This window comes from Staurois parvus, unplaced genomic scaffold (assembly GCF_062004578.1).
Source record: "Staurois parvus isolate SC_StPar_1 unplaced genomic scaffold, SC_StPar_1.0 ptg000644l, whole genome shotgun sequence".
Lineage (NCBI taxonomy): Eukaryota > Metazoa > Chordata > Amphibia > Anura > Ranidae > Staurois > Staurois parvus.
This window is the reverse complement of record NW_028318440.1, coordinates 1,740,044-1,764,627: the sequence shown is the minus strand read 5'-3', so window position 1 is coordinate 1,764,627 and position 24,584 is coordinate 1,740,044. Positions and strand designations below refer to the sequence as shown.

Genomic DNA, 24,584 nt, shown 5'->3' with positions numbered 1-24,584 from the left:
TGTGCCCAGCAGTGCCACTTACCATTGCCCAGCAGTGTCCCCCATCAGTGCTGCCCATCAGTGCCACCAGTCAGTGCCCAGCAGTGCCACCCATCAGTGCTGCCCATCAGTGCCACCTATCAGTGTCCATCGGTGCCACCTATCAGTGCAACATCATCAGTGCTGCCTCATCAGTGCCAGCTCATCAGTGCCGCCTATCAGTGCTGCCTATCCGTGCCACCTCATCAGGGCCCATCTGTGCTGCCTATCAGTGCCCATCAGTGCTGCCTATCAGTGCCCATCAGTGCTGCCTATCAGTGTAGCCTCATCAATGCACATCAGTGAAGGAGAAAAATTACCTGTTTACAAACTTTTATAATAGAAACAAAGAAAAACTTTAAAAAAATGTTTTTGTTTATAGCACAAAACATAAAACACCCAGCGGTGATTAAATACCACCAAAAGAAAGCTCCATTTGTGTGAAAACAATTATAAAAATTTCATATGGGTACAATGTTGCATGACAGCGCAATTGTCATTCAAAGTGCAACAGCGCTGAAAGCTGAAAATTGGCCTGGGCAGGAAGGGGGTAAAAGTGCCCGGTAGGCAAGTGGTTAAAGTGATTTTTTAAGTCCTCTAGACCTAAACAAGCAGTTAAACCCTGATGTGCAGGTGCAGCCCCACTTCAAGGAAATGTTAGTTTTCCTGGAGTTCAGGTTAAAAAAAGTAATATGATACAAGGGTCAGTCTTCTGTTATTTGCCTGGGTCAAATTTTATTTAGCCTCTTATGAACCCAGGCATTAGATTACTTAAATGATGAAAATACATTGTACTATCTAATCTACACACTAGGGGATCACCTTCAGTCTTTTGACTTGGTCTTATGTAGCCACTTATCCTTCTCCTTCTCCACCTCCTCTTTCAACTTCTGAAACTTTTTTTTGTTTTTTGGCAGGTACCTGCTCCCATTTCCATTGGAATCACCTAGGATCGGAATGGAAGTCCCTGCCCCCCCCCGCCCCCCCCCCCCGCCCACAACCCTAGTGGGACACATCACAGGAGGGTCCATTCAATGGGTGCACCGCATCTTGTGCATAAGCAGTGCGGAGCTGGCTGTGAAGTCAAAAGGAGTCACAGCCAGCTTCCCACAGTCAACATGTCAGCTCCAGGGGCTGAAGACCGGAGAAGGACCAGCCTGGGTGAGGACAGTGCTGGATCCTTGGATAGTTAAGTGTATCTTTTGAAAATTTAACAGCTAGAGTATTTGTAGCTGCTGACTTTTAATTTTTTCCAAAGAAATCTGAACAGCCCCTTTAGGGCAGCTTATAGTTTCTATTGTATACAGTGAGGAACAGAAGTATTTGAACACCCTGCGATTTTGCTAGTTCTCCCACTTAGAAATCATGGAGGGGTCTGAAATTCACATTGTAGGTGCATTCCCACTCTGAGAGACAGAATAAAAAAAATAATCAGGAAATCCCATTGTATGATTTTTAAAGAATTTATTTGTCTTGCACTGCTGAACATAAGTATTTGAACACCTGAGAAAATCAGTGTTAATATTTGGTACAGAAGCCTTTGTTTGCAATTACAGAGGTCAAACGTTTCCTGTAGTTCTTGACCAGGTTTGCACACACTGCAACAGGGATTTTGGCCCACTTCTCCACACAGATCTCCTCTAGATCTGTCAGGTTTCGGGGCTGTCGCTGAGCAACACGGAATTTCAGCTCCCTCTATTGCATTTAGGTCTGGAGACTGGCTAGGCCACTCCAGAACCTTGATATGCTTCTTACGGAGCCACTCCTTGGTTATCCTGGCTGTGTGCTTCGGGTCATTGTCATGTTGGAAGACCCAGCCACAACCCATCTTCAATGCTCTGACTGAGGGAAGGAGGTTGTTGCTCAAATTCTCACAATAAATGGCCCCATTCATCCTCTCCTTAATACAGTGCAGTCGTCCTGTCCCCTTCGCAGAAAAGCACCCCCAAAGCATGATGTTACCATCCCCATGCTTCACAGTAGGGATGGTGTTGTTGGGATGCAACTCATCCTTCTTTTTCCTCCAAACACGACGAGTGAAGTTTAAACCAAAAAGTTCTACTTTGGTGTCATCTGACCACATGACTTTCTCCCATGCCTCCCCTGGATCATCCAGATGGTCATTGGCAAACATCAGACGGGCCTGGACATATGATGACTTGAGCAGGGGAACCTTCCGTGCAATGCATGATTTGAAACCATGACAGCGCAGTGTTCTACCGACAGTGACCTTTGAAACTGTGGTCCCAGCTCTCTTCATGTCATTGACCAGCTCCTTCCTTGTAGTTCTGGGCTGATTCCTCACCTTTCTTATCATCAGTGATACCCCATGAGGTGAGATCTTGCATGGAGCCCCAGTCCAAGGGAGACTGACAGTCGTCTTTAGCCTCTTCCATTTTCTAACAATTGCTCCAACAGTTGATCTATTTTCACCAAGCTGCTTGGCAATTGCCCCATAGCCCTTTCCAGCCTTGTGGAGGTCCACAATTTTGTCTCTGGTGTCTTTTGACAGCTCTTTGGTCTTGCCCAAGGTAGTAGTTGGCGTCTGACTGACTGTGGGGTGGACAGGTGTCTTTAAAGAGCTTAGACAGGTGCTACTAAGTTAGATTAATGAGTGGAGTAGAGGTGGACTTTTTAAAGGCACAGTAACAGGTCTTTGAGAGCCAGAATTCTTGCTGTTTCTTAGGTGTTCAAATACTTATATTCAGCAGTGCAAGACAAATACATTCTTTAAAAATCATACAATGTGATTTCCTGAATTTTTTTTAAAATTCTGTCTCTCCGAGTGGGAATGCACCTACAATGTGAATTTTAGACCCCTCCATGATTTCTAAGTGGGAGAACTCGCAAAATCGCAGGATGTTCAAATACTTCTGTTCCTCACTGTACATCACGGTATCATAGTATACTACCAGGCCTAGGCTGGCAATCCTGAAATTCTGTCATTTGCCAGAAGTAATAATGATATTCAGAATATGGGCCTCTTCAAACAATACATTTGTTATTATTACCCTTACTTTAGATTGGACTTGACTTTATGTACTCTACTGAGTAAGCAGTCTAAAGCATACACACAAACATTATGGTTCCTTTGGGGTTCCAGTACTAGGGTCTGTGTGGGCCAATGTGCTTAAAACACCAGATCTGTTTTTTATTCTCATTCTGGCAGTGTGTACTAAACATCATTCTATATCAAATAAATAATGTGCATATTGGATTGAAATCAACTAACACTAAACATCATTTATATGCAACTTAAAATGTTATAAATATGATTCTATGCCAGATAACAGGAAACTATATTATAAAGGACCAATATGGACATCCAAGCGCCTTCTGTCCTATGGAATGCACATTAATGTAATCCCCATTGGCCATAATGCACTAAGTGTCATCATTTTCTGCTAATGTAATCTTCTGCTGCAGCTTATCAAAGCTTGTCAACAGACAGCTCATTCCAATGTCTCCTGGCATTGATGGCGGGAGCCAAATGTCATATTTACATTGTACAGCTCATCCTTCATTTTCATAGTTACAGTGTGCTGTCTAATTTGCTCATCCAGTAAACATTCACATCTCCTATCCAGAGAGGGGTCTGAGTGTTGTCATAATCCTCTCGTTGAGATCTGGCAGTTCCATGAAAAAGAGGGGTATCAATACATTTTTATTCTGTATGTACACACCACAAGTCATTTTAATCATGCAACAATACAGTAATAATTAGATCCCTCCTGCAGTAATGACTATCATGACGAGATCATTTAAACTAAATTTATATTCTAGAGTGCTTATACTGTACACAAATTATATGCATGCAGTACATTATGAGATAGTAAAAACATACAGGTTATTGTTATATTTGCCTTGTCGGATCCCTACGCCATAGACCAGTGTTTCTCAACTTTTTTTCGGTCAAAGCACCCTTTAAAATTATGGACAGTCCCGAAGCCCCCCTTAACCATTTCAATACCGGGCAATTTTACACCTTCCTGCCCAGGCCATTTTTCAGGTTTCAGCACTCTCACACTTTGAATGACAATTGTGCGGTCATACAACATTGTACCCAAACTAAAATTTTATCATTTTCTTCACACAACTAGAGCTTTCTTTTGGTGGTATTTAATCACCACTGGGGTTTTTATTTTTTGCTAAGTTAACAAAAAAAAACAAAAATTTTGAAAAGAAAACACGTTTTTCTTTGTTTCTGTTATAAAAGTTTACAAATAAATAATTGTTCTTCATAAATTTAGGCCGAGATGTATTCTGCTACATGTCTTTGGTGAAAATAACCCAAATTAGGATGTATTATTTAGTTTGTAGGAAAGTTATAGAGTTCACAAACTATGGTATAGATCTGAAAATTGATCAATCCTGAAGTACTGACAGCCAATCTAATTTCTTGAGGTCCAAGAATGTCAGAATAGTACAGATATCCCCAAATGACCCCTTTTTGCAGAGTAGACAGTCCGACGTACTTCATAAGTTTGAAGTTGTATTTTTTTTGTCATAATTTTTCGGAAAATGAAAATATTAAAAAAATTATTTTCACTATTTTTTTTTTACATACTGTCACCAATGCAGTACAGCATCATCATATAACTGGCATGGCGGTGAACAGGGACACTGACTGGTGACAGTATGAAAAAAAATTATATATATATATATTTTTTTATAATTTTAATTTTTTATTACATTTTTATTTATTTTTTTTAAGATTGTTTTTCATATTTTACTATGACCAAAGTAGTACAATGTTACCATAGTAACATTGTACTACTTTGGGGAAGTGATCAGTATTTTTTTTTATTTTTTTACACAATTTGCTTATAGCAAAGAATTACTTTGCTTTAAGCAAGCATTTACCTGAATGAAATCGATTCATTCAGGTTTTTTTTTTTTTTTTTTGTGCTTAGCTGTGATTTGGTCACAGCTAATCCCATGACATGTGCATGTGACCTGCTGTGACCATTCACAGGTAGGCACTAGTATACAATGGATGGCATGAATGAAGTCATCCATTGTATACATCTGTCGTGTGACCTGCTGTGATTGGTCGCAGCAGGTCACATGGTACCGGCAACGGTGGCCGGTACTCAGATCTGTCATCGGCCGTGTCCGAGGTACACGGCCGGTGACAGATCGCGCCGCAGGACACAGCGGATCACCGATCACAGTAAAGAGCCAATGACCCAGGCTCTGTCTTGGGATCAGCTGTGTCCAATTACAGCTGATTGCATGTAAACAGGAAATGCCGGCTATCGACAGTCCTTTCCTCACTCTGACAGCATGTAAGGAGAGGAGAGCCGGTAAGCCACATTCCTCAGAGGGAACATCTACACTGATCATCAGTGTAGCCAAGTGTTTCTCAACTCCAGTCCTCATGGACCCCCAACAGGTCATGTTTTCAGGATTTCCATTATTTTGCACAGGTGATTTGATCAGTTTCACTGCCTTAGTAATTACCACAGCTGTTTCATCTGAGGGAAATCCTGAAAACATGACCTGTTGGGGGTCCATGAGGACTGGAGTTGAGAAACACTGGTGTAGCCTCATCAGTGTCACCTTTCAGTGCCCATCAATGCCAGATACCAGTGCTTATCAATGCACATCAATGCCACATATCAGTGCCTACCAGTGCACATCAATGCCACATATCAGTGCCCATCAGAGCTGCCTTTCAGTGCCAACTATCAGTGCCAGTCAGTGATGCCTATCAGTGCCAGTCAGTGACGCCTATCAGTGATGCCTATCAGTGCCAGTCAGTGCTGCCTAACAGTGCCACTTAACAGTGCCCATCAGTGCTGCCTAACAGTTCCAATCAGTGCTGCCTATCAGTGCCAGTCAGTGCTGCCTATCAGTGCCATATATGAGTGCTGCATTTCAGTGCCCATCAGTGATGCCTGTCAATGCCCATCAATGCCACCTCATCAGTGCTGCCTATCAGTGCCCATCCCTGCAGCCTCATTAGCGCACATCAGTGAAGGAGAAAATTACTTATTTACAAAATTCTATAACAGAAACTAAGAAAAACTTTTTTTTTTCAAAATGTTCACTTTGTTTTTAGTTTAGCAAAAAAATACAAAAAAACAGTGGTGATTAAATACCACCAAAATAGAGCTCTATATGTCTCAAAAAAAGATTAAAATGTTGTTTGATTACAGTGTTGCATGACTGTGCAATTGTCATTCAAAGTGCAACAGCTCTGAAAGCTGAAAATTGGCCTGGGCAGGAAGGGGGTAAAAGTGCCCAATAGGCAAGTGGTTAATATGCCAATTTCAAGGTGGAGAGAATGATGCATTCAGATAGCAGGGGTACAGAAATGTATATGCAAAAAAGGTAGGACAGGACAGAGAAATGACAGAGAATATGTAAGTATCCTTGTGAACATTTTCACTTAGAACAGATATTTTATCCCAGTTTCCCTTTAAAGATAATGTATAATCCTGTTAACAAAGACTGCATATGTTATAAGGTCTATGAGTATAATAATCCTTCCTTGGACAGTACTGAGAGGCACAATTGCACAATGTATTAATTTGGTATATCCTCGGGTTATGTGTTTATAGCTCCAGAAGAAGAATGTGTGACAACAAGAAATAAAAAGTAATGAGGTATTGTAGTATACTGAGTGAATTATGCTTGGAGATTCCCACAGACCTCTCTTCTGGGAACCATCACATCAGGCCATAAAGACAGACTTGTTTACTTGCAGTGTCCTGCTCTAACTGTGTGGGGTTTGATTTGTTTTTAAAGTCTATAAAGCAACTGCCTTCCAGACCTTAACACTCAAACTGCCCAAAATAGAAAACATTCAAGGACTAGCAACAGAAAAAGTAACATTTAAGAAAATATATGAAAAGAGTATGGGATGTGGTTGCATTATATAGTTGGATTATACCACAAATGTGTTTTGATTTTTTATTTTTCTGAGTATTTATCACCACAAAAGTAATCTAAAAAGGCACTAAGAGAACCTAAAAAAATAGTTTACAGAATGACCAAACTCAGGGCAAAGCCACAGTTTATAAGGTGTAAGGAGGGAACCAATAAATGGTTTTGCATGGAGGGATAAACAATACACATATAAAACTTTTACTATATCACTGTTCTGTATTATGCACCTATTATGGATCCAGACCTTTGACAGCAACCACTACCTGTCAGAAACTTACTTTCCATTGATTTCCATAGGTTTGACATATAACAGAGCTTAAGAATTAACTACACTTTTTTTCAGCATGTTACATGTTACACCCATATTTATGGTTTAACAGGAAGCGTGGTGCCTAGTAAACTCCCCCACCCCCTACAGAACTACCCCTGTGACAGTTTGTGGGGGTTCTTTTCCTCACCACCACTGTCATTTTTGAACTTTACATGTCTCTGCTGGGTTCCACAGAGAACTGTCAATTAATGAACTACAAGTCCCATCTTCCACCACAGTAGACAGGCTTGTGGTTCTCAATGGAATTCAAGTGTGATAATCAGGGCACTCGTAGTCCATTGGCACTTCTTCCAGCTTTCCAACTGAATGTCCCTTTTTCAGTAGGGAGGAGAGGAAGCAGGGAGAAGAATCTGCAGGAACCTTGCAATGCAGCAGCGAACCACTGATCACAATGCAATGCTTTGCAGGCTCCTATGCAAAAAAAATAAAAAAATACATGTTCTTTCCTGAAAAATATGTGAATTTATTTATTTTTTTAATGTGCACTTAGCCTTTAAGGAATTGGAGATGAAAATGTGTAAAAGTGTAAAGTTTCAGAAGAGAAAATAGTGAAAAGGTAGGAGGGAGAATGATACTGCACGTAAACCTTGCTCCTCTAGTCACGCCTGAAGAGTGGAGTTCTCCCTTTAAAGTAGATGTCTACCCCCCAAACACAAAAAATCTATGGTGCATGCAGCTCTGCATGCACATCTTTCATTCATTTGTATCATCAGAGTTTTTTGTTAACTTAGATTTTTTTCTGACACTTTCTGGCTTTCAGTAGACACTGGTGATGTGCCAGGACCTCACAGCTTCCCCACCAGGAAAGCAACATCACTAGAATTTTTCAGGGTTATCTTGCATGATCTCATGTATGTACTGTATGAGATCTGGCACAGTTTATTGTTTAGTAACAAACCACACAGGATCTCATGTTGCACATGCACAAGATCAGGCAAGATGTACTCAGTGAGCTGGCACAAAATAAGAAAGAAGAAGCTGGTCACCAAATATATTTAAAAAACAAATAATGCTATAGGTTTTCCATCCATAGGGGAAGGGGGACGTGCAGACCAATGAGATGGCAGAAAACATAAAAGAAAAAAGAAAGAAGTAGGTAACTATTACTAGGTTTATTGGTTTAATAACTAAATACTGGGTGGCGGTGGAAGACTTTCCGATCATGTGACCCCTGTGATTGGCAGTCGTAGCAGTCACATGTTTGGAAATTTCCTGATTGCAAGTATGTATCAGGAGATTTCTTGTACCCGGCAGTTACTATGCTGGGAGCACGCAGGGAATGCGCTTTCAGCACAGTAAAGCGCTCACATGTAACCATTTGGCGATAAAGCCCACCTGCCGAGATGCCACATATGTGCGTACAGCTGGTGGGAAGGGACTAAATTAAGATTCAATTTTTGTTGTCAGTTTTTTCAGGAGGATGGGAGATATGCTTTAAAGTGATCCTAGAATGAGACAAATGAGTTGTGAATGATATAGCACAAACAATAGGCATTTTAGTAGCAGCTTTTTTCCTAGGCCCACATTTCTCATTCATTCTATAATGTCTCTGGGATACAGCTCTTCCTGCTTCTAGACTCTACAGCCAAATGAAACCACCACTGTAATCCAGTAATCAGAAGCAGGGGGTGGAGTATGTCTATCAGACAACCGATAGGCCCATGTGAGGCTTAAAGAACAGTGTCTAGATACATTTGCATATGTACAGTAGTTTTTCTCTGCTGCTTCTAATCAGGTATTATATTACATACTTACATACTTGTTAAGGTTGAATAAATACACCAGTCCATCCAGTTAAACTAAAAATTCCATCCTCTATATTAATTATGATATGATTATAAAGGATTTATATAGTGCCAACAGTTTACGCAGTGCTTTAAAACATGGGTGATTTTGAACAAGTTAAAAAGAACTGGTCCCAGGACAGAGCCATGGGGTACCCTACTTACAATTCTAGACCATTCAGAAAATATGCCATTAATCACCACCCTCTGGGCATACTCCTGCAACCAGTTTTCTATCCAGGTACTGTACCTACCATGTCATCAATGCCAAAAAAACCCTAATTTATAAATGAATAGTTTATGGGGTACTATATCAAATGCCTTAGCGAAATCAATACACTATGTCCACAGGCCCTTCAAATTACAAATTACTTCCTCATAAAATGTCAAAAGGTTGGTCTGGCAAGAGTGATGTTTCATAAATCCATGTTGGTTCTACTAATGATACTGTTTTCATCAGCAAATTCTTGAATATGGTCCCTTATCATTCCAATAGTTTACATACTATCTTTGTTATCTGGTATATGTACATTTATTTGTTGATTTGTTTTGTAACAATAAACGGTGCTAATGATAGAATTGGATAGAAAACCAAACATTAATTTTTTAATTATAGGTCCACTTTAAACTATGTGCATGCTTCACATCACTATGGCCTTTTACATACCGTATGTGCCCTCTCTTTCCTTACCAAACACATTTAACATTCTATCAACAGATTGCAAGTTCTAAGCTCACCTGCTACTTGGCAATGGATTGTTACATTTGTTCCTGGAATAGTTTTCACCACACTGCCAACATCGATGGTAATAGAAGGCACATCCATATTGATGAGCACATTTCTAGAGGTCTTTATTAACGGTTTGCCTAGAGACAAGAAAACATGTATTCTGGTCACCTAACTCCATTAGTTCAAAGACAAACACCATGAGGTATCCAGTTGAGATGAAATCTGCTGTTTTTCAGTAAGCTGTCCACATGAGGCATACCATAAAGCGTCTGTGCTAATCAAGAATGGATGTAGAAGACTGCAGGAGAGCAAATCTTTTTTTAAACACTTACTTTAAATCGTCACAGGGGATAAGAGGTTAGGTTAGTAAGGTCAGATCCAAAATAACTTGTGACATGCACTGTTAATGTCTAATACATACATGTAACATGAGCATTATTTCATATTCAAGAAATCACATTAAAACTAAAATAGCAAGGTTACCTAAAGAGGATTTATTAAAAAAATATGAATGGAAGGTCACAGTAATGAGAGTGCTTTGCTGACTTAGCTAACCACTCTCAGAAATGTGAGACCATCCAGGATTAAATATATGGTACTATTCAATTCTTTAATCTTTACTCAAGTTGACACTCGCTTAGGTGACATTATTGGTCACATATGTGATAATATGTAGTTGTTAAGGATTCTCAGTTTCTTACTGGTATACTGCTCATTCGATAAACCAACACATGGTTCTGATTCCATTCTACAACATGCTGGACTGCTTACAGTACATCCTTGGAGGTAACACATTTGATTCAACATGTGTAAAATCGCAGTAACTACCTTTGTTTTCTAGGGTGGACCTGTGTTTGTTTTAGAAAATGAATAAAATATATTTGTTTAGGTTTTCACTGCATGAAAAAGCCTATATTGCAGGGGTCCCTGTCAGATGGTATGTACAAGGGTAGTCTGAAAAGTTCACGGTCTGACAAGGAAGGAATCACACACAGACATGAAACATGAATCACATGTTCAACGCTAAAAATGGTGCATACCTGCTATATGGTTCTCATGCGCTCTTTGCAAACAGTTGACACCCCTATAGTCAAGTTGAAAATGGAGAATGGGGAAAAAGAAGGCTTGAAGGGTTCCATCAGCTGGCAAAGTGATGGCGATAGTCTTCTAGAATACCACAGGTGTGCAGCAGCAGTGCAGAAGACTGTTGCCATTACTTTATCCGCTTATGGAACACTTTAAGACATCTGCTTCCACTTTCTCCATTTTCAACTTGACTACACGGGGTGCCAAATGTTTGCATAGAGAGCATGAAAACCAAATAGCGCACATACACCATTTTTTGTGCTGAACATCTGGAAGAGTGGCATGGTACAGTGATAAAATAAACCCTTCATGACCATGCAGATTTACCTTGCAGAAGGACTTGGGGTGTAGATACTGTGGAATAAGGGTATCTAAACTCCTTCCCAGAGCATCTGTAACGAAGTGGCCATGTGCTGGAACACATGAGTATTCCACCACTGTCTACAGCCCTTTTGTTCCCTCCATCAGGTGGAGCAATCTTCTGCTTTATGCTTTAGGTAAATTTCCAAGAGAATGGTTAGGCCAGCAGTGTGGTTGAGATGAAGCATCCCAGTAGCAGGTACTGAGGTAATAAAACACACTGAACACCAGATTTTTTGTGCATTGACATCAATTCTTGGGATATTGCTGCACTGACACCTGCTGGAGTTCTGTTTGCTTCATTGAACACCATTACTGGGGGCATTTTGTTTTACTGACACCAATACTGGGGGTATTTTGCTGTACTGACACCAATCCTGGGGGTATTTTCTTGTTTCACTGACGTTGGATTTTTTTCTTTTGCTACACTTGAGCCAATAATGGATTGGTGCAAGTGCTAGAAGACATCTTAACAATCTAAAACGTAGCTGAGATTAAAGTGATTATAAATTTTTTTTAAAATAATGATATTGCACAGAGCAGCTTTGATCCTCCCCTTTTGGGGTCCCTGCTGGTGCTTCTGACTCCTCCCCTGCCAAGTGCTCCTATAGCAAACCGTTTGCTATGGAGGCACTGGAGTGGGCTTGCTCCTGAGCTGACTGTGTGTGTTTCTTCCCCCTAGCCCTCTGCTCACTGGTTGTGATTGACAGAAGCAGGAACCAATGACTATCACTGCTGCCTCCATGTCTAGTGAGGAGAGAGAGCACAAGGAGAGCCACTGCTTGTGCACAGCTCTGGGTCGAGATCGGGCTCAGATAATTTTAAGAGGGGCTGTTAAGGATCCTATGCACAGAAGATTTTTTTACCTTAATGCATTAGGGGAAAAAAAAAACCTTCTACCTTTAAAAACACTTTAAAGCTGAATTTCAGCAAACAGCTAAACGCGCAATACATATATGACAGCTGTTTTACCGATCAAGGGATGTGTATTTCTGTCCATCAAGTCCTGACATTTAAACAGCCCTAACAGGCAGTGGAGCCAGGGTGGTTTTCTCTACTGCATCTAAGAAATTCAGTAGAAAGTCATTTCCCTGGCCCAGGCCTGTGATTGGACAATGAAAGAGCAGCAGCACACTGATTATCTCATTTATCTGCTCACTGTGTTCTCTTCTGTCAGCATGTTTTATGTGCATGTAGAATGCCTGATTTTTTCCTAGTGCTGTCCCTCCTCCTATAGTCTTTGCTTTACAAGGGATTCTGAGGCTGGCAACAAGTCAAATTTACTTACATAGTTGTATTTAAAAATAATTACAATTTTTTTTTAATACATCATAGATTTTTTTATCTTCATGGAATTATGCTTTAAAGGTTATCCAGTGACTTAATGTACAGTTGCCGTAAAAGAAAAGCTAATTCTTATTTTCTGCTGGCTAAATATACAAAGAAAATGTAATCCTCTGTTCTTGTACACACCAATTATATTATATATACTGTAAGACATCCATCTGTTTCATATAGCTAGCATATTTGATTAGGTAGATTGGATTAGACAAATTATAGTAAACATTTATTTTAATGTTACTTAAGAGGTTTGCTTTCAATAAAAAAAAAACATCTATTCAGATCAAATCATCTAGAAGCCTTGCATTTCATCAGCTGCAGCAGTTATTACACAAATTTAGTCATGTGAAAAAGTAAGTACACCTCATGGAAATTATTGCCTTTTTCAACGATTAACAGACAAACATTAGATCTTCATTCATACAGTGTTTACAGGTACAAATGATGGTGGTTCTACAGGCAAAACATATTTTACCTGAATGCATTCCCTTCATTAAAGTGGTTGTAAAGGCTGAAGGTTTTTTACCTTCTATGCACGAAAGTAAAAAACCTTCTGTGTTCAGCAGTGCCCCCAGCCCCCTCATTACTGACCTGAGCCCCATCGCGATCCATCGATGTGCACAACAGTCTCAGCTATCCCAAGTCTCTGCCTCCTCATTGGCTGAGACAGCAAGTTGGAGCCATTGGTTCCCACTGCTGTCAATTATAGACAGCCAGCCAATGAGGAGAAGGGGGCGGGGCCATTGACTCCTGCTGCTGTCAATCAAATCCTGTAAGGAGGGAGTGGAGGGGCTGGGCCGAGCTATGCTGTGTGTGTCTATGCAAGCACACAGTCTGGCTTGGGAACGAGCCCGCACCTGCGCCCCTATATCAAGCAGCTTGCACATGCAAAAGAGGAGCCTAGAGCACCAACGGGGGACCCCAGAAGAGGAAGTTAAAGGCCGTTCTTTGAAAAACCATTGCACAGAGCAAGTAAGTTGTTTTTTTTTTAGAAAAAAACAAATCAAGCCTTTACAACCACTTTTTACGTGAATAAAACCACATCATTTGCCTTTTATTGATAGTATTTATTGTATTAGGAGACATTATTTTAACTTATTTATGATTAAAGAGCATAGGCCCAGATATAAGACTCAGTCACTACATCCCCATTAAATATATGAAAAACCAGATACAAAAGGAGAAACAGGAAAAAGGGATTTCTTCGGCACTTGTGCCTTTTCTCAGAAAAAAATAATTATTTTAACTTATTTAACAGAAATATTATTTGATGCAATGGTGCACTGTGAAAAACGTAGTATACACTTACTGGTACCGCCCCCATTAGCAGAAATGACTTGCACAGCAGAAATGACTTGTACAACCACCCACCATTTTTTATCACATTTGAGAATTTTTTGACCAAAAATGTCTTCAGTTGCACAATATTTGTGAGATTCCTTGCATGAACTGACCTGTTCAATCCTCCCACAACATTTCAATGGGATTCAAATTGGGGATTTGACTGGAAAAATTCCTAGCCCTCCATTACTTTTTTCTGATCCTTTGTGTATTTTCTGGTGTGCTTCTGATGATTTTCTGATTTAACTGTAACTTTTAAATAGATGGTCTCACATTCTCATTAAGTACACTTTTATATGATATAGAATTCATCATTGGCTTGATGACTGCATGCTGCCCAAGCCCTAGAGGAGCAAAGGAAACCTCAAACCAAAATATTTTCACCATCTTACTCCACAGTTGGTATGAGGTTCTTCTGCTGTAATTAGTTTGTGCCAAACATGTCTACTGTTGCTATGTGCAAACGACTCTGTCTTTGATTCATCAGTCCACAGCACATTGTTCCAAAAGGCCTGGTATTAGCCAATATATTCAATGGCAAACTGTTGCTGCAAAGTTCCTTTTGGACAGCAAAGGCATTTTCCTGGCACACTTCCCATTCAGGTTAAAGTGGTGCAATTTTTTTTTTGTAGATGTTTGCACTTTGACACTAACTGTTGTAAGAGAAGTGTTACCTGCTGATCCCACAATTACATTTTGTGATTCTCACTTTTGAGCCTGATATGCTACGTCAGCCAGTTCAGGACAATTTTGCCGTTGATGGAAAGTTATGTTACAGTTCAATTTCCTTAGTTTGTAATTATTAATTCCAAATAATTTGGTGAACTTTTTAAAACCCTTGCCCTTGATTTAAAGGCATCAGCAATCTAATTTCTGGGGGCTTTAGAAACTTTTTTTGATCTTGGCATGATGAGAACACATGTCTATAAAACAGCAGATCCTATATATCTGTGGTTCAAATATGACAGATTCCATCTGCATACTCCCTAAGGAAGTTCTAATCATTGGAACCTTATATGGAAGATTTAAGGTTTGCCGGTTCAGAGATTTTGAAACAGTCAACAATTTCCATGGGGTATAATTACCTTTTCTTATGCCTATAACATGTGACACAGTGTGACACATGACTGCAGTATTGATGTTGAAATTGCAAGATGATAACAGCAGCAAATTTCTCCTAATTGTAAATATCCTCTGTAGATAACTCCACTGAGATTTGCATGTCAGTTTCAGGAAGAACATTTAACAACAAACAAACTACATTTTTAACATGCAAGAAAGTAAATATCATCCACCAAAGTCTTAAATAGCATACCTGCTAGAGTAATGGCAATAGACACCGAAGCAGAGCCTAAAGCATTAGTGGCATTACAGGTGTAAAACCCAACGTCAGCTTCAACTGGCTCTAGTATTTGCAGGGTATCATCTGATTTTAGGAGAATCCTGTTTAAACATAACAATGACCACAAGATTAAAATTATGTAAAATAATTGTAACATTTAAAAAACAGATCTTCTTAAAGTAGACATTTGGCTCATTCAAATGTTTACATATGCTAGAGAAGCAGTTGCTAAACTTCGAAATGAGCCCTCACTGACCTTTCATCCTCAAAATTTGCAGCTGAAACGTCTCCCTTTTAGCTTCTATTCTAGCTCACCTAACCCTCTGAGCAATGACATAACTACTGTCAGCCTTCATTCTCTCATATATACACGGAGTAGGTGCACAGGAAGAGAGGAGAGCTGAGTGTTGAGATCCAACATAAATAACTTCAGTGCTTCTATTGTGATTGTTGAGCATGAATTGCTTCACAGTGGATGTAACTTCAAAGGTCAATAAGGGCTTGTTTTAAAGATTATTTACTGTATGTTAAGATTATATAAATATTTAAATGTCCAAAGCGTTTGGGATGACTTGGTCTTCAACACATACAATGAAATGTAAACAAATCAACTGTAAAGTTAAATATATCTTACAATACTGTTTTAAATTTTGTATAAAATGGGAAAGGAATGGAACTACTGTCAGGTTTTTTATTGCTGTCTGAGCCTTCCTTTGTTGGTTACAATTAGCATTTTATCAAATAGTATGTGTTTTTGACTTTTCTTTGCTAGACAGTAGTTTTAATGTTCAACAGAAAATATTCAGTTTCCGTTAAGGACATATCTTGTGTTATTATATATCAGTTAGGCATTCAGAAAGTGAATGCTTAGTTTAAACTCTAATTATAAAGAGAAAAATATATTTAACATCCATTAGGAATATCAATAAACAAACTGCAAAACTCATGGTTGGTAATGCTAACATCATTTGGTATCAGTGGTACATCCAAGGCATGGCAGGAATGACATGTTCCCTAGGTACCACTCAGCAAAAGGCCCTAAAGAATCCTGTGATAGCCCTAAAATTGTCTGGGACAGGACTATCTTTGTGGGAGGAGACAGCTTTGTTATGTGACTGGAGCCAAGCTGAGACTATACCATGTGATCTGCTGCTGTATTCTGAGCAGTGTGAGCTGAACAAGAGGACTAAAAGAACAGGCAGGTAAGGATGGTGGCTTCTGATGTAAGGGGAGATCCTGGTGTTGATGGGGACTCTGATGTGAGGAAGGCTCCGGATGTGAAGGGGGAGGATTCTGATGTGATATGGCCTCTGATGTGATGTAGGCTCTAATGCATAAGAGGTTTGGATGAGATGGAGGCTCCTGTTGTGAGAGGGGGCTCTGACATGATCGGGTTCACTGATGTGAAGGAGGGCATCTGATGTGAAAGAAGGGACACTGATGTATGGAGGAGGGTTTTGATATACAAGGTGGATCCTGATATGAAGGGGGAATTCTGAAATGAACGGTGCTATATGCATTTTTCTGCAGATACACCCCTGTCTTTCAATATCTGTATATATGTATTTTTACTACCTGTTACTGTATTTCACTTCTTCTCCATTCTTTGCCCAGCTTATAACTGGTTTAGGGTTTCCTCCAGCTTCGCAATGAAGTAGCACACTGAGGGTTCCACTAGCCAGTGCCACAGTTTGTCCAATATGGGTAACAACCTCAGAAGCGGAGAAATGTTGGGCTGCAGATATCTTTCGAAGAATAACTGGCTTCCTGTGAGCTTGGCCTGGGAGAATTTCATGTGGTTCAAGTACTTCTGCTTCCATTGATGATGACCTCCAAGAGCTAGAAAAACCAGACACAGGTTTATACAACGAATGCTCTGAAATTCCTGGACCAAGTTGTTTAGGCTCAGGCTTGAAAACGGGTGGTCCATGGTTTTCTAGACGGCTTTTAACTAGCTCATGAGCCAGCTGTAATAAGAGATGTTTGCTGTTGTCATGGAGTTCACCAGGTTGCTGGGACAATAACCGTATTACATCTTCTACATGCTTAACATCAGTAACAAAAGTATTAGGTACAGTATTCTCCAAACCATGATCTTCCTCAGAGGAGATGTTTCTTTCAAAAGATTCTTGAGGGTCAGATGGATCCATGTGATGGTCAGACCAGGGTTTTAGTGCCAGAAGACGTGAAACAATATTATCATAGCGGCTACCAGGATCCGTTATCTGCATCTGCTTTTCAGTTTTGCTTCGGTTAAAAAGATTTGAATTTTGTTGCTTTTCTGGACGATTAAAAGAATCATTCTTTCTGTGTTTTTTAACAGTGTCTTCTTCTCTATGTCTGGAAGTCTGAGAAATAATTTTATTGTTCTCTCCAATAAGCTTGATCACAAAATGTTCTTGGCTAGGTCCAGCCATGCATGTGTAGACTCCAGTGTCTGATGGCCTGAGATGATGAATTTTAACATATCCATGTGGTGCCACAGTAACATGCTCTGAACTGATCAAGTGTTTTCCATCTTTCTCCCATATAATTTGAGGTTTACGAAACCTACGCACAGGACACCTAAGTACGAGAGAAGTCTTTGGCAGGAGGTAAGCATAGCCACCAACAACAAATTGAAGCTTCTTCTGCTTTTTGGTTTGTATGTAGATTTTTTTCAGACCAGATATTTGAGGGTTTGTCTTCTGGCCAAGCCAAGGTCCTTAAAATATAAAAAGTAAAACTTAGTGCACATATATCTAATACAAGAATCTTCATCAATGACCTTGAAACTTTATCTTTATTGTTTACTTAAATAGATAACTGGTAGTGGTTCAATATGCCTGTATCTAGCTGCTCGCACATCTTCTTTCCTTAAGAACTATAGCTGAATGCATTTATAGTTTTGAGCAGTATGGGAAAGGGTTAGAACTTTGGTCATATTTTTAATATGGTCTGTGTCTGCAGGAGACATTTCTCCACTTTTTTATTTATGTGGCACCAAGAAAAATATGGGACACAGATGTTGCCAGGGCACGAAAGCACAGACAGCAATAAAAAAAACAAATTAAAAAAATAAAAAAAGGTTCTAAGCTTTCCCCACAATACTAATGCCAGTCAGGAAGAAAACACCATGGCAATAAAAATCTGACAGAGGCTCTACACCGTACTCACTCGAGTCACATCAAAAAAGTTTTGGCTAGAGTTGGGCATTAAAGGAAAATATGAAGGCTTATTTTTCTGACCTCTCTCTTAAAAAAAACTCTAGGTGTCTGGCTAGATCTTGCCTTCTGAATCACTAACTCAATAAAAGCATTAGTGACAAGTGAACCTGGCTGGGGCAGTTCTTTGTGGAACCCAGGAGAAATGATTTTTAATTAAAGTGGAACTAAACCCTCCAATCATTTACAGACTAGGCCATCTTAGTCTCTGTGTGATCTGCAGTTGCTAGAATGCTGCACATGTGCTATGACAGCAGCTATTTAATGGATTGACAGTTCAAATGAGAGCTAACATAAGCACACTAACTGTAACAGTTATCATTCACAACATGCCCTAAATGTAACTGTTTTGGGAAATAGTTAAATCAGTGGGATTAGTTACGCTTTATGTTTTTGACATAACTAATTTGGTTATATCATTTTGTCTAATGTTTGTAAAATAACCAAGTAAAGTTCAAGTATAATGTTCTTCTGACTATAATTCAGCACAGAATATTATGGAAAAAATCAGCAGAATTAGTATGGAACAATCATATAAAAAAAAAACAAATAAAAGAACCTGCCATTACTTGTGCATGGTGCTGATGAACAGGACCGAGTCATCTGGTGTGGCATTGAATCTGTACATAAAGTGGAATTCACCACAATATATTCTCCAGTTTTCACCTTCCGTTTACAAACAGCTCCTTGTATTTGCGTTCCCTCTCCACATGAAACTGAACACTATACAGGTACAGTAAAACGAAACAGAACATATTATTACATAAAAATAGAATATCATTCATAAAAGGATGGCATTTTATTGGTAGTATGGCTGGAAAACTGTGTGAATATTCTGCAACAAACACAATCCACTTTCTCATGGATAGGCAAAAATATCTGTGAAGCATTAAAAAAGTTCTGTTTAAATTTGAATATTACAGACCTGAGACCAGTCATTTAGAGACCACTCTGGTGGACAGTCTTCATTGTGGCATAATTCCTGTGTTGCAGACTTTGTAGATGAGCAAAATGTTTCAGGGAGTTCCAAGATGCTGCCATCAGAAAGCCTTTGTTTGCAGAGGACCTCCCGAGCCCGAATGCCCCCACCACAAGACTGAGAGCACTGCAGAATATTAAAAGCATAATTGTATGAAAATAGTCTATTGCAACCATTTAAGGAGGAGCCATTTATGCAACTGTTAGCAAAATGGATTGGAAAGCACTTTCTTACAGCTGTATATGACAGAACACAATGGGAGGAATTTACTTAAACTGGTGCACTCAGAATTGGGTGCAGCTGTGCATGGTAGCCAATAGGCTTCTAACTTCAGCTTGTTCACTTAAGCATTGGCAATAAAACCTGGAAACTGATTGGTTCCTATGCAGAGTTGCACCAGATTTTGCACTTTCCAGTTTTAGTAAATACACTGTGTTCCAAATTATTATGCAAATTCTATTTAAGTGTCACAAACATTAAATATTTAGTTTTTCAGTTTAACTCATGGATGGCATTGTGTCTCAGGGCTCTTTTGATCACGGAAAACAATCTCGGACACCTGTGATAATTAGATTGGCCAGTGAGACCAATTTAAGGAAAAACTACTAAAGGACGGTGTTCCACATTATTAAGCAGAGCACCATTTTCAAGCAATATGGGGAAGAGAAAGGACCTCTCTGCTGCCGAAAAGAGTGAAATAGTTCAATGCATTGGACGAGGTATGAACACATTAGATATTTCACGAAAATGTAGACGTGATCATCGCACTATTGAGAGATTTGTGGCTGATTCAGAGCACAGACAGGTTTGTGCAGATAAAGGCACATTGAGGAAGATTTCTGCCAGATCCATGCATCGGATCAAGAGAGCAGCTGCTAAAATACCATTACATAGCAGCAAACAGATATTTGAAGCTGCTGGTGCCTTTGGAGTCCCACAGACATCAAGGTGTAGAGTCCTCCAGAGTCTTGCAACTGTGCATAAACCTTCTATTCGGCCACCAATACCCAATGCTCACAAGCAGAAACAGCTTCATTGGGCAGAAAAATACATGAAGACTAATTTTTCAAAACAGTCCTGTTCACTGATGAGTGCCGTGCAACCCTGGATGGTCCAGATGGATAGAGTAGTGGATGGTTGGTGGACGGCCACCCTGTTCCAACAAGGCTGCGACATCAGCAAGGCGGTGGTGGAGTCATGTTTTGGGCCGGAATCATGGGAACAGAGCTGGTCAGCCCCTTTAGGGACCCCGAAGGTGTAAATATGACCTCTGCAAAGTATATGGAGTTTATGACTGACCACTTTCTTCCCTGGTACAGAAGGAAGAACTATGCTTTCCATAATAAAATCATCTTCATGCATGATAATGCACCATCTCATGCTGCAAAGAATGCCTCTGCATCAATGGCTGTTATGGGTATAAAAGGAGAGAAAGTCATGGTGTGGCCTCCATCCTCCCCTGACCTCAATCCTATTGAGAACCATTGGAGCATCCTCAAGCAAAAGATCTATGAGGGCGGGAGGCAGTTTACATCCAAACAGCAGCTCTGGGAGGCTATTCTGACATCTTGCAAACAAATTCAAGCAGAAACTGTCCAAAAACTCACAAGTTCAATGGAAGCTGCTATCAAATAAGGGGTCCTATGCTAAAATGTAACGTGACCTGTTAAAATGTTTAAAAAGTTAAAATATTGTTAGAAGTTTGATTGAAATAGCTTTTGATTTCAGTAAATATGCTGCAAACACAACAAATGACAATTTTCAGTTCTTTACAACCTATAAGGTGTTTTGAAACTTACTGTGCGTAATAATTTGGAACGGTGCATTGGAAGCTTTTTATGTTTAAAAAAAATCCTGTTATCATTAGGAGGTTTGTTCAATAAAATGTGAATTGTACTCTTAATAGTTTATAACATGAGAATTATGCTGACTGTTATTTACATCAATTATTTAGGTAAATGAGAAAAATATCATTTGCATAATAATTTGGAACACGGTGTAAACCCCAATGGAATAAGATTATAACCTTCCAAACTTAGAAAACAATGCAAACAACTAACTACCGTATTTTTCGCTCCATAAGACGCACCTGACCATAAGACGCACCTAGGTTTTAGAGGCGAAAAACAAGGAAAAAAAATATTCTGAACCAATGGACTGCAGACACAATACAGGAGATGACCAGAGACTGCGGACACAATACAGGAGATGACCAGAGACTATGGACACAGTACAGGAGATGACCAGAGACTGCGGACACAGTACAGGAGATGACCAGAGACTGAGGACACAGTACAGGAGATGACCAGAGACTGAGGACATAGTACAGGAGATGACCAGAGACTGCGGACACAGTACAGGAGATGACCAGAGACTGCGGACACAGTACAGGAGATGACCGGAGACTGCGGACACAGTACAGGAGATGACCGGAGACTGTGGACACAGTACCGGAGATGACCAGAGACTGCGGACACAGTACAGGAGATGACCAGAGACTGCAGACAGTGCAGGGAATGACCAGAGACTGCAGACAGTGCAGGGAATGACCAGAGACTGCAGACAGTGCAGGGAATGACCAGAGACTGATGACCTTTGGGGAGGGAGGGGGAGCGGGTACCTGCTCCCACTTCCGCGGAGTTGCCCTTCGCTCTTCTTCCCGGGCCGGCTTCTGTGACAGCCGGGTGCCCACTGTGCATGCGCGAGAAGCGCTGCGCTTTGTGAATGGCCCGGCGCCTTCTGGGACCTGTCATGTGTCCCAGAAGACACCGGATCATTCACAAAGCGCAGCACATGCGCAGTGGGCACCCGGCTGTCACAGAAGCCAGCGCGGGAAGACTGTGCAGCGCTGGAGCGAGGAACAGGTAAGGCCCTGCAGGAGAGAACAGCTGAGCGGCCGGCCCGGTATTCTGACATGGTGGCGGCAGAAATACCGGACCGGGCGCTTTATATTCGCTCCATAAGACGCACTGACATTTTCCCCCCTTTTTTGGGGGGAAAAAAGTGCGTCTTATGGAGCGAAAAATACGGTAATTGACAGCCAAATATCCTATAAAATATTTAGCTAGAATTAATGTAAATGCAGTAGCAAAAGACATTATGAAAACCCTAGCTGACACAATACAAATTTATAGTTTGCTTAAATATCTACTGCTTTTAAGTGCGCTATTCCACCCAGCTAGCACTGAACTATTGAAAAGAGTGCAGGATGTAAGAAAGATGGTCCAAGCTCGACTTTGATAACTATATTCAAAGCTGAACCCCAAGCAGATATACAGTAAAAGACATAAAACAGTGCAGATCTGTTCTTATGAATAGATTGTTATACTGTATGTATTTTGTGCTATCAGGGAACAAGTTGATAGGAGGAGGGAGCAGTGTTACAGAGGGAAGAGCTCATCAGGCTGCTGCTTCTGCTTTCACTGTCCATTCACTGTCTGGGGAACGTATTGGGGACAAGACCTGTAAGTGTTACTTGACTACAGCAGAGAAAAATCCGGTCTGCTGCCTTATCAGACAGGGCTGTGTTGTGAGACAGAACTGAATAAATCTCAACTGCATGGACAGAAATACCAAGGCTTTAGAAGGTTAAATAGCTCTCATATATGTATTTAGCTGTTTCCTGAAATCCAACATATGCTAGATACACACCATACAAGACTTGATGTATATTTATGTGAAGGTTGGTTTTCACCAGCATAATTCTTTATCCTAGAATATTTACTTTATACAGAATTACAACTCATGGAATTTGGATTTAGCATGATACATCTATAATTGCTGTATTGAGGTTTGAGCTCAGAAGGTGCTCTTAAAACTGTATTACAGGAGAGCCCAGGATTATTCTTAAAATACCATTACAATGCTAGTTTTAGTTGGGGACAGATTTCTTTATTTTGGAATTTAATATACTGTGTTCAAAACTGTGGATGTTTTGTGAAGTGCAATTAAAGCACATAAAAACAATTCCATTGTATACCAAGCAAATAAGATTTGTTCCCACATAGAAAAAGAACATACGTTTCATGTTTTGTCTTTGGCTTTCTAACCACTGATTTACATACAGTACATGTATGGACTCATGACAAGTGACAATATCGAAGGACAGTGCTGGTCACCAGTTAGCTGTATAGAAAAGATATTTTTGAAAAGCCAACTGGATATACTCTACACTGAAAAAAACCCCCAACAAACTGTCTGCCAAGGTAATTTGACTTTTTAGAATAATTGGTTAGGAATAGAGATTTTTTCCACAATTGTGAATATGAAGCATAATGATTGTATTGTAAATGGAAAATCTAATATAGACATATATTTTCATTGCGCTGACATAGGATGACTCATGAGGTTTTCCATGCCCTAGAGTTAAATCAACAGAAAATTTGTTTTTCAACTTTATTTTGTGCATTTTAGAAAGTTTTACGACATTAAGCAATGTGGCAAAGTCCCAAATGAATGCTTATTGTAAAAGAAAGGTTCTCTGGATTGAAAAAATAAGAAAAAGTGAAAGAAAAAAAGAAAAGAGAATACGCATTCACTATAATAAAATGCTACAAATAACATTGAGATGGGCCTACAGGGGTCTTTCAAATTAAAACTGGATCCCAAATAATAACTTGTAATATCATAGACATGAGACTCATCATTTTATGCACTGTATGTTGTGCATACTGTGCAATACATGCTTGCTTTACTTTGAATGTACTAAAATTGTTAAAAACTCAATGGAACTAATGTGAAAGAGAAGTAAAACTCATCTACAATCTTCTTATAAATTACAGGGAAATGTTGATCCTTTTTATAGCAGTAATCATAGAAACACCTATGTCTGCATTGCCATGCCAGCACATGTGATATCTATCCTCCCAGGCCATCTAAAGTGTATTTCAGTGACAGGATCACTGTTTTTTCTTTAATGTTGGAGCCAAAGTGGAGGAAAGGTTCATCACATTTTCCTGGAGCATCATTCTTTGTGAATTCATAACTACAGTACAGTATTTGTCTGCAGGTGGTATAGCTTACATTTCTTAAATGTGGTAGCTTCATTTGTTTTCCCTTTTTAGGCTTTGTTTTATTTTTACCTGGTGATCTGGGGTTTATGTACTAAAGCTGGTTCACGCAGAATCTTGTGCACATCTGCATAGAACCCAATCAGCTTACAGGTTTTATTGCTAA

General features: G+C 39.8%; 1 protein-coding gene across 2 annotated transcripts in view; it reads right to left on the bottom strand.

The window, feature by feature from the left end:
- Window positions 1-24,584, bottom strand: part of ADAMTSL1 (ADAMTS like 1) — a 453,013-nt gene that overhangs the window by 95,235 nt on the left and 333,194 nt on the right. For both annotated transcript variants that reach the window (XM_089693959.1, XM_089693958.1), the window contains exons 17-21: window positions 19,356-19,535; window positions 19,000-19,153; window positions 16,803-17,931; window positions 15,201-15,328; window positions 9,766-9,894 (exon numbers count right to left, since the gene is read on the bottom strand). In XM_089693959.1, coding sequence (XP_089550085.1) covers window positions 9,766-9,894; window positions 15,201-15,328; window positions 16,803-17,931; window positions 19,000-19,153; window positions 19,356-19,535 — 1,720 coding nt within the window. The remainder of the gene's footprint in view (window positions 1-9,765; window positions 9,895-15,200; window positions 15,329-16,802; window positions 17,932-18,999; window positions 19,154-19,355; window positions 19,536-24,584) is intronic.